The sequence below is a fragment of the Argiope bruennichi genome, chromosome 6 (genome assembly GCF_947563725.1).
Source record: "Argiope bruennichi chromosome 6, qqArgBrue1.1, whole genome shotgun sequence".
NCBI classification, from domain to species: domain Eukaryota; kingdom Metazoa; phylum Arthropoda; class Arachnida; order Araneae; family Araneidae; genus Argiope; species Argiope bruennichi.
In genome coordinates, this window is record NC_079156.1 from 137,646,460 (window position 1) to 137,658,444 (window position 11,985).

Below are 11,985 nucleotides of genomic sequence, written 5' to 3' on the forward strand. Positions count from 1 at the left end.
ATCAAAACTGACATGTGATACAATTGATTTTCAATAAAAACTAATTCTTAAAAATATTTATGAGATGATAAAAACAGAATTAATGCAAATCATTTATTATGTACAGAAAATATAAATATTTAGTATAACTAACTTTGAAATATATTAATTATTGATGGCCTCTTAAACACCCAAGTCAGAAAGTTTTCATCAATGACTTTTTATGACAGCAATATAAAAAGAAAGACAGCAATATTTTTAAAGACAAACAGCACATATTTTCTGAAAAAATTTTATCAACTAAAAATGAAATTCTGTTAAGGGGAAAGAACATCTACTATAAAATATAATCAATGTTACATTACAAAGCCAAACAAAAAAGAAATTTCTAATCAGATGAAAGGGATCTGAATTAACAGTAGAATGTTTATTTAATTTTTTTATGTTACTGTATTACTACCATACAGCACGATGATCTTAAATTCACACCACATTTTTTGCAAATTGGGCAAACATATATATTTCATCCACTCACAAAAACTGATGACCCACATTTTGGAAATTCCTTATCTACAATAAAAACATAAAATGACCTACAGAAATGGAATCCTTTGTACAGCTGTCTATAATAGGCTGCAAGACCCCATCTAGCTCTTTAAGATCTAAATCATTTTCTTTGGCTAATTTTGTTAATTTTTCCTCTTGAGCTTTCCGTATTACTTCATCAACTTGTACCTAAATTGATATGAAATGCATTATAAGAAAATTAAACAAGTATTCAGAAGTAAGATAAATATTAATCATAAATTTTATTTCATATAGCAGTATGAAAATATGAGAATAAAAGATAAATTGCAAAGTAATAGTCTTCCAAGAAGTCAATCATTTAGGTAAGTTTCAATTATGGGAAATGATATTTCAAATTGGATTCACCATTTATACTTTCCTTTAATAAAATTTTAATAATCTATTTTAAGCACCAGAATATAAGAGAAACGACAAATCTAAAGTTTAAAAATTCTTTAAACAGATTATAGTTTCAGAATGTACTAATTTACGTATTTGTGTTCTTTTAATTAATTTTAATTATGTAAATATTTGTGCGTTATTTTTTTGGAAATTGTTTTGAAGGTCTTGAAAACCAGGAAATGCAAATAACAATAGCGATTTCTTTCTTTAAAAAAAACCTATACAAACAAAATGTTTGTATAGTTTTTTTATATTTTACTATTCTAAGACATTGAAAAAATGAATCTGAAATAAAAATTATAAAGATAAAAATTTGATTAAAATTAATAAGAAAAATTGTTATGATAAAAATGAAAATTATAGAAGAATTTATTATTGTAAAAAAATAATGACATTAACTGATTAAACCTTAGTAATTTTCACTGGTTGCCAAAAGACTTTTGACAATAAAAGCAGAGAATCATGGAGGAGATAAAACAATGATAACAGAGACTTTAGAGAAAGATACATATTAAATAATCGCCTACTTTTGGAAGAGATCAAAAATTTAAAGCAGAAATTCATTGCCAAGACTGTATACTAAATAGCAAATAATTTCTTTTTAATACAGAAATATGATTAAAAAAAGTTTTTAGATGTCAAACAGAATTCCAATGCAATCAACAGTTTAATAAATAGTAGAAAGAAAGAATTGGACAAGGCTGGCATTTGTAAAAAGGATTAAGATGAAGATCTTTTTTGAATTACTGTTATTTACTTTGAATTACTTATATTAAACTTCATAAAAAAAATTAAAGTTTAGATCTGTGACACGTAGACTAGAATCTACAATTAGAACACAGAAATATATATATATATATATTTTTAATGACTGAAAATTATTCTAAATAAAAATTTTTAAAAAAAACAGGCATTTATGTTCTGAATTTTCTTAATAAGAATATTATGAATATATCTGATTTTGAAAATTTATATCTTAACGTTCTATGAGTGAAATTATTCAAAATTTGTGTAATTACATTCATCGAGTAATTATGTAAGGATACAGTTGAAAATAAATATACATTTGCATTTTTAAAAAAGCTGTCTTCTTCAATAGGAGTAATTTTGAAGTTAACAGGATCAAATTTTCAACATGTGGACGGAATTCTAATGGGAATGACATTTTTTTAGTATTAATCAATATATATATATATATATTTACATTATTTAGAAAAGAAAATAATCAAAAACAAATTAATTGATTTAGAAATATAATTTTTATTAAATGCTGATAATTATGATATTATTATGAATTTTTATTCAAAGGAATGGACACTTATAATAAAAAGATAGAATTTAAATTTGAGGTCAATCAATTATGTAACTTTCATTTAGCCTAAATTCAAAAAATTTTTAATTCACTATTTTTAAAATTAAGCAGAATTTAAAAAAAAAAATAGCAATAACAGAGATTCTTATGCAAGAGCAATCAATTTACTCTTTAAGAACTTATCCTCAACCAATTCCGAAAAAACTATGGTAACATGGAATAGCTTGCGAAAGCAGGTTTTATAAGCTTATAACAGAATATTTCTTTTCTGAGAGTATGATTCACAATTTTCTGCTGGAGATGTTTACTTCCTTCTTTATACTTTGTTTCTCTATGAATTAATTTATGTCATGAGAAGAAAGGATAGAGCTATGTAATGAGAATTTTCTTGTTGTAATTATTAAACGTGGGTAATGGTCTGTCATGAGTTCATTTAAATAATCTCCATTCCCTTTAGACAACATTACTTTCTTTGGTTTTGCATCTTATGTAAACAGTAGATTTTTTTCGAGATAAATTTGCTTGTTTTTATTTATATGTGTTTGATGATTGGATTTTACGTACATGTTTAGTAATTTTTGTGAGGCCTTAATAGGATTTTGGGTAACCTGGAATAAACATGGCCCCTCATAGAAAATAGAAAACATCAATATTGAATCCCCACCTTGAGGTAAGCTTTGATGAAGACTTAAGGCAGGACTCATCAAAATTTTTATTTTCATTGTTTTCATACACTGGTGCTTATACTGACATTATTGATGCTCCATAAACAGCATTTAATACTATGATTTCCTAGTAAATTAAATTGGCTCTTTTTCATTGTTTTCTTTAACTGACTAACTCTTTATTAAAAATTTTTAGTATTGATTATTTAATTGCTTGCTCTCATTAATTAATAATCTGAAAATTTTCACATTCAATGAATTTTCAGAAAATATACAAATAAGTTTGGGTTCAGAACAGAAATTACAGAACAGATATGAGGATTCAGAAATAATCTTTAAACTACCCAGCACGCTTGAAGTATCCTAAAATAAGTTATTTTGCATCATTTGGATCAATTCTACATGTTTACAATAAATAAACTAATACTTCAATGAAATAGTTAGGCAAAAATAAATATAGTTTTCATTTGAACACCAATTTTTGCACTACTTTTTTTTATCAGCAATATACTAATCAATATTTTTAAAATTACAAGCTAATAAATAAGCCTCTTTTTATTAATATATTAATAGCAAATTTATACTTATCGTAGTCTTAATAAACTGAATGCTAAATTCAAAAGCAATATCTATTCTTTCATTCAGTAACCTATAGAAAATTAAACTAACTTATATTGAAACATTCTAATTATCATTTACTTAACAGATTTATAGGTTATTCTAGTGAAAGTAACAGATGACAATTACATCTTCATAACTGTTTATTGGCTTACTTACTGTACTTACTGTATTCTGAAAACAAAATAATAAATAATGACTTAAATAGCAAATATATAATGAAATAAAAATATAAGAACAAAGCATAAACATCCTATTTATGTAGATTAAATTATACTTCTAATCTAATTTAGTATTTAGCACTAATGAAAGCGTAAATACAAAAAGAAAATCGAAATAAATGACAATTACTTGTTGTTGTGTCAGCAAAAGTTGATGTTGGGCAGCAAGATTTTGCTCACTTTGTCGTATCTGGTCTTGTGAAGTGTCTTGAATCTGATGAAGATGTTGCTGCCATGGAGCTGTCTGAATAGACTGGCGGTTGATGGCCTGCTGAACTATGGCTTGTTGCTGTTCTAATCGTTGCTTCTGCTTTAGAACTTGAAAGAAATTCATCACATTAAAGATAAACTTTAAAATTAAAAATAACAATAATTGTGTATTAATTTAAGAAAAAATGAAATTCCACAACTGACACGTACTTGCTTGCTCTGTTGTTACACGATACTGATAATAATGAAAATATGTTCCACCAAAAAGAAATGAGAACTTGGGATTGTCTTTCTGTTTTTGCTTGGTCATATGTTCAAATTCAGGTCCATTTCGAGCAACAAACTGAGCAAGTTTATCAATAATATTTTTCAGCTCTTGATCTAAAACATTCAAAGAAAAAAACATTGTTTCATTTACGATAAACACAATACTAATAAGCAGTGGATACTTTCTAGACAATTATATAACAGTAATTATCTATTTATGAATTACTATTTATTGAAATCAACAATTTTGTTTACTTACAATTAGCTGAATACAATAAAAAATATACTTGAAACATACCAGCATTATATTCAATCTAAATATACAACATTAAAAGAATGAACTTTCCTTATCTTTGTAATATAAGGTTGCTGTATTAAAAGAAAATGCTGGCATTTACTATACTAAACAATAAGTTAATATTGTACCAGCATTTATGTTTGTCAACTTAAGCTAAATGATTCACAGAAATAGTACTATAATTTCTTATTAATCAATAATGCCACAGACTTACCAGATTCTTCAACTACTATAAATAAAATATATTTACATTTCTGAGCAAGGATTTTTGCTCAAACAATCTAACTATTAAAATAAAAGGTGCAGAAATATTATAAAGTATTAATTGATGATGATAATAATAATAATAATAATATATGGTAGAAACAATGAGTTAAACTATTCAAACAAGTTAAAAGCCAGATAAAAACTTATAATTGCCCCATTTGATCAAATCAATATTAAATCAACTATATTATACTCCTCTCAACTTATCCAAATACACTCGAAAATTATCCCAAGTTGAGATTTTATAATACAGATACATCAACATAAGACAGCCATCAAACTGTTGAATCACATATCTATTTTTAAATTACAGTGGAACTGCTTCGAACAGCCACCCCTGCATAGCGGTCAGCCTTCTTAACAGCCAGTCTTTCGTAGCATGGTTTTTTCAGCCTCTAGATCTAATATTAAAACAACCCCTGGTAATGGCCACCCAACCTCCTCAGAACAGCCACTCAGTGTGTTCACCCATGTAATCATTTCCTGCTTCTAACTACAAGTCAAAAGGTTCAAGGACAGGTTAAGGAAGCTCATTTGTTCTTCTTGCTTCCTATTGACTATTAGGGATTCTGATAATTTTGGAACAAAAACATCATTCACACTCTTTCATTAATTGGTCATTGAGGCAATGGCAGCAGTAGAATGCTTTGATGCAAGTTCCAATTTAGAGGAATGCCTTTTGGTTGACAAATCTATTAAAAATAAGCATTTCTACATACTTTTAATCAATTCTAAAAATAATTTAAGATTGATTTAATTTAATTAAACAGTATATAGTGCATTTAAACTTTTTAGAAATGAATTTATTGTGCCTTTCAGGCACTAATTCTGTCTTAGGCGCAGAGTTTTCCAATATAGTTTGTAATCGTAATCCAGCTAAACTTTCAACTCAAGGAGCTTTAAGGAAAATCGATGAAGTCATCCAAAATTCTGATGCAATGACAAATGAATCAATTAGAGATTTACTTTTTAAACTGAAAGGCAAATTTGAAAAAATTTGTTGTTTCTGAGAAGCATAAAAACTTAAAACAGAGTCAAATTATATAATTTTTTTAATAAAATGTTAAAAAAATTAAATAACATACTATTTTCTCTTTAGATAGGCAAACATTTTAAATATGTGAAACTTGTTTGCATTATCCATTATAGTAATTATCTTGCAACTATAACAAAATCCCTTCAAAACCACCACCTTCTCTTAAAAGTCAAATTTTTTGGGAACAGAGGAGTGGCTGCTCAAAAAGGTTTCACTGTTTATACATTTTTTTATACTAACATTTCTTTCTCCGCAACATTAAACATTTAATTGATTACTGTGCATTGAGATAACAAATGAAATAGTTACATTTTAATTCATGTATAATTATACAATACAATGCAGCTTCAACTTTTTTAAATTATATTTTACAAAACTATATAAAACAAAATACCTGGAAAGTTACAACCTAAAAAACAAAAAAGAAAAGTAAGCAATGTTAAAAATTAATATCACAAATTATATTTAAACTACAAATGACACAAATCACATTATATTGAAAAGGAAAACATTCTAAACAGATTCAAATATTTTTTTAAATGGAAAACTGTGCCATAAATTGTTTTATAATTTATGACTCTCATATATATAAAAAAAGAATTTTTATAAAATATTAATTTTAATGCTTATATTTTAAAGTTATGTCCAAATGAAATGTTACATCTAAAAGAATTACATGTATAATATTTAACAATCCCTACTTAGCACACTCACTGGCACCTTTTCCTTACCCCTTAGAAAAAGAGTAATGATTGGCCTTCCAGTAAATTTTACATTAGGCTATTGATATGGATTCCATAGAGAAAATTAACATTATAAGATGGATGCATAAGTATTCACTATCAAAAAACCTTAACATGTATGCATTGTTTTGCTTTGTCTAAGAGTTAAAGTATCTCTTTGAGGTCTTGCTTCTGCACTCATATTTGATGCCTGCTTTCGACCGTAACATGTTTTGGTGTCATCAAGCATTTAACGTTTCAACCCCATTCCTGCAAGGCAAAGAATAGAAATCTTTCATCCTCAAAGAAGAATTTATGCATAATTTTCCAGGTCATCACATCAGAATGATATTTCTTTAGAGATAGGGAATTCAAATATTACCACTTCATTCTCCATTAGTAAAAACATTAATTCACAACAATTAGACACGATACCTCTACAGTAAAAATTATCCTCTAATTGGGCCCACTTTAGATAAAATAATAAACATTAAACTAAAAACATAAACAATGCTGTGTTTTATTTGCAAATTACTTTTGTTTTGTCAGCAATGATCAGTTCTTATAATGATAGAAACAGCTATGTTAAACTGAAAGGATCAGCCTTATTCTCTCTTACCCTTTTCTTCTCTTTTTTAATCATCTCCTCTCTCATTTTAATCTTAATATATTTATTCAAGAATCTGGAAGAAATTTCTGTCCTAACAGTTTCCTTATGCACATATTTTTTTAACTATATAGAAAAATAATTAATTTCTTGATGTATTATACAACAGAAACTAAATTTAACAATAAAATCTCATGGTCTAAAACCTCAAATTATAAACATATAAATTAGACTAGCTGACGCAGCAAAAGTTGTACTGCCTTATAAATTATTTCTATTGAATATTTTGGTTGTTAACGAATGCATTGTAAGTATGTGGGGTTGGGATCTATGATAGAAAGAGGAATGGAGCGCTGTAGATGATGATCGCCGATAAAAACAAAAAAACACCAACCATTCATTTTCTTAATACAATGTATTTCATTAACATAACGAACATATACATTGTTTGATCTCTTAAAAGTTAAACGTAAAGTGAAAAAAGTAATATATTTTTTGCTCTAAAGAATAAAAATGAAATAAAGAAAATCAATATTCATTTCGAAGAGCAATTGAGTGTACGATGTTTTTTCTCAGTCCGTCTTTAGCCAACACAAATAAACTTGATAGTTTGCCCACGCGAGAACATGCCACATGTGAAAAACATGGTGTGCCCAAATCTAAGCCGCAAACAGACATCATTTGGCCTTGTAACTTATTGATTGTCACTGCAAATGCGAATCTAATAGAAAATTGAATTTGATTGCTATGTCTCTGAGAATCATTGGAATTCGTGACAGCAAAACATTTTCGGCTGGGAATTTACCAGTCAAGATGGAGGCTTCGATAACATTTTTCATCAATTTTTTAATGACCAATCGCATGTCATTGCACAGCCATGGTGGGTTCAAATTCTGAAGTAAAATAACCAGAGATCCAACTTTCAGTCGTAGAAGATGTGGTGGCATGCCTGGCAAATCCAGTGAGTTCAAAAACTCTGTTGGATAATTTACAGCTTCCTTAGCATCGCAAACTGTATGGATCAATTTGTATGATACCAAGTCACCTGGCAACGACTGCTGTATCTTGAAGTTTAAATTGTCGAGGTCCACATTTTTTATGCCAAAATGGCTTTTTCTGCCAGCTACGCATGATTTATGTATTATGTGCATATTTCGAGAATATGCGGTCAATGAGAGCATTTTGCAAATCAACGATAGAGCAGAAATTAGTGGGCAGTTTTATACATCCAGTATTTTATTAGACAGCAACTTTTCCATCGCTGATATCTAACAATTGGTCTGAGAATGTGTCAGCAGATGGATCTTGTAGCATTTGGACGCACATGTTTATTTTTAGCAGGACTGTTTCAACATTACGTCACAGTGGTGATGATTTCAAGCAAACGTTGATCACCTCAGCGTATGGTGAACGTGAATAGGAACACCCTAATTACCTAGCGTAATGAAATATATTTTACTACTTATTCTCATACCTACCAAATACACATAAAAAATTCCATAAAAATCGGTCGAGCCGTTTTGGAGGAGTATGAACACAAACACCGTGACATGAGATTTTTATATATTAGATATTGAGTCAGTTTTAAACTTTAACAACACTGATTAGCAAAACTACAAATTTCAGATCACAAATATAAATTTCTTTCGATTGCCACCTGAGACTACCAATTACCAGAATCGTAAAATTCTTTTGAAATAATTTTTCTTTCCTTTTTAAAGATTCTTATTCTACTCAAATTTAATGAAAATAAATAGAATACAAAGTATTTATTTCTCTCATTCTCGAGCTACTCAGGAACTATTTTATGGCAGACCTATTAATTTTGAAATGCAGTCAAATGATGAGGATAGTATCCAGAGCCAGAAACAATATTCCATATGTCTATATCAACAGGAACACATTCCATTCAAATAGATTTAACCTGCACTAATTCCAAGTCTTTAATATATGACATGTATAGGTTTAATATAGGCTAGATCTTTAACCTTTTCACTACCAAATGCTCCAATCCACCCATGCATTTTCTATATTAGTGGACTACTTTCATTTTTAAAAGAGAACTTCAGCATATAATGCAAAGGCATCCTTAGTGATAACTTGCTTTACATCTGGTTTCCCTCGTTTAAAATGAAAAAATTCCCTTTAGTATAGAACTTTTGAGGCCAGTTATGTATGATTCTTTAATCTCAATGCTGACCATATTTTGCCACCTGCTCATTTGTTATGATGTCCAGAATAAGAAATAAGCAAATAAAGGTTAATATTTTCAAAATAACCCTTTGACTTACAAATTACTAAACTAATAGGAAAAGTAAATTTTTCTAACATGTACAATTTTTTTAGATTATGTGTTGAACCTAGTAAATAACTTAATGCTGTTTCTCATTTACAGTGAACTTTTACATGATAGTTTCATTCACATATTTAGCAAGGTTTCTTCAAGTATGCCCTCGAGTTTGTTGCCAATATGGCAACCCAACCCTAATCCCGTTTTGTTTACTACTTTTTCCAATGGTTGAATAGTACATGAACTACAATTATTTTATGAAAAATGTTAAATTAAAAATAATAAAAAAGTATCTATATAAAGATTTTAATTTAGTTCTATATTATAATTAAAAATTCTTTTACCACTAATAAGACACTGCAATTTTATTTTTAATGTTAATATAAACAGAAAATATTTATTCTTTCGCAATTTTTAACTGTCGTATGTGATTTAAGAAACCACCTTAATTCTTACTTTAAAAATCTTCTGCAATGGAATTCCTTGCATTCTCATAATTCTTTTTGTGCAATGACGATTCCATTGATAATTTGTTATGTCGGTAATTGTGCAAAAATGTATGTTAGGTGAATGGGATGGCAGGAGGTATTTTGAACCTGAAGAATGGATGAAGGGTGAATGGAATATATCTATATTTTTTATAAGTTGATAAAGTGGGGAAAAGGACGCTTGTTTGAAATTTTGTATGGAGAATGTTTCGATTGCTTTTTTCTCTGTTCTTTCCTTTCTTTTGGTTATGTACTGTTTCTGTTATCCCAAAAGTACTTATGTTCAATGTGCTAGTGAAGGTATTAGGTTCCCGTTCCTGCTACTAGCAAAGCTGTAGGTTGTTTTTTTTAAAGTTAAAAATATATGCACAGTGCCTTCTTCAGATGCTGAAGGCACTGCATGCTCCAAATTTTGCTCTCTACACAACAGACCAGTGCAGCCTGTTTGAAAAACTTCTTTATTTCAAAATTTTTAAGATAAAAAGCAATAGTGATCCCAAAGTTTTAAAAAAATAAAAATCTCAGATAAAACAATACTTATCAGTAAAGATCATAATTTTATTGCAGAAAGTGGTAACCATAACTATTTCGCAGAAGAGCTTGTTTATTTTGTCTGCCATCTATTGAAGACGTGGCATCCTACAATAGATGGCAGAAAGGGGCACACTAAACTACACTTTTACCGGTTTCTTAATCTGTAGTTCATGATTTCAAGCAGGATCAGCTAGAAAATTATTTGTCTACAACAGCAAATTCCCAGAAAAAATTCTATCAGGTTTTGCAGAAAAAATAATTCAGATACTTGATTTTAATTAAATAATTTATTTCAAATTTACTAAATAACTAATCTTTCAAAAAAATTGTTAGTTCCTGCCTGATTCATACTTTTTTAAATTTAACTTTCTAAGAAAACATAATATCCCAATTTTTTTTATATACCTTCATGCAGGTCATAAGTTAAAAAAAGTATTGGTATATTTATCCATCAGTTAACAATATAAAATTGTTTTATCTTGAAAATCTACAATAAATATCAATTGAATGAAAATATTGAATCCTAAATGATGAAAGGGAAAAAAAAGGCCTTATTAAAATTTCTGAACAAAGATAAATAAAATGAAGGAAAAATATATCAATCACGAATAGGGCCTTATTTTTAGGAGATTAAAATTTACATCTATTGTCAGAAAACATACAAAAAAACTATTTACTTTTGTTATAAGTGAACAAAGAAATGCCCTAAATTGTGAACCAGCAAAGCCACAAATTTATTCCTAAAAATTTCGATCAGATTTCAAATATGTATTGCAATCCAGCATTTAAGGATGGATTTAATTCGTCAATTACTATATAAATGTATTCTAATTAAAAAATATTAATAAATTCCTCATTTTATAAGCATTCTTTTTCTGCTTCAAAACAAAACATATTTAACTAATATTACATTTTGGAGACAAATTTAAAAGCAAAATATTCTGTGATGAAACACAACTTACCAGCAGGAGGCTGAGGTAAATCCATTTTACTTAATTAGTTTGAAATAAAAATCATAAGAAATTTGTCATTCTATAGAGAATTACGTACATTTATTAACTATTCATAACGACTAAACATTACTCTTGTTTTACAAACATAACGAACACCAAAATTACAAAACTGTAGTCAAACCATAACATTGCTTTTCTCGCATTTCACTTCACTTTGTAAATACATGCGAAATAGAGGAGAAGGTGACATCATTTACTCATATTTTCAAAACGATGAACAGACCAGATTTTATTTCTTGTGTCTTTCGGTTTGCATCGCTAACCAGACCATGAAATCCGCTTGTCGATTTTGGTAATTGTTTGCTTATCTCGATGGGAATATCGTGAATTTCTAGAAATTTTTTTCGATTATCCTTTTAATTTAATCTTTTTTTTAAAAAAATATTAGAACTAAGAATATGATTTAAAGTTAAAGAGGAAGCAATTTCACTCGTAATTAATATTTGCTAGTAGAATAAAACACTGATTTAAACGTGGTTAAGATTTAAG

The 11,985-nt window shown here is 28.1% G+C and overlaps 1 protein-coding gene across 3 annotated transcripts in view; it reads right to left on the bottom strand.

Annotated features, from left to right (window-relative positions):
• LOC129971410 (calcium homeostasis endoplasmic reticulum protein-like) overlaps nucleotides 1-11,635 on the bottom strand; it is a 44,237-nt gene extending 32,602 nt beyond the window's left edge. For all 3 annotated transcript variants that reach the window (XM_056085163.1, XM_056085161.1, XM_056085160.1), the window contains exons 1-4: nucleotides 11,446-11,635; nucleotides 4,185-4,355; nucleotides 3,895-4,082; nucleotides 577-714 (exon numbers count right to left, since the gene is read on the bottom strand). In XM_056085163.1, the coding sequence (XP_055941138.1) occupies nucleotides 577-714; nucleotides 3,895-4,082; nucleotides 4,185-4,355; nucleotides 11,446-11,470 (522 nt within the window). In that variant the 5' untranslated portion in view covers nucleotides 11,471-11,635. The remainder of the gene's footprint in view (nucleotides 1-576; nucleotides 715-3,894; nucleotides 4,083-4,184; nucleotides 4,356-11,445) is intronic.
• Nucleotides 11,636-11,985: the final 350 nt, after the last annotated feature.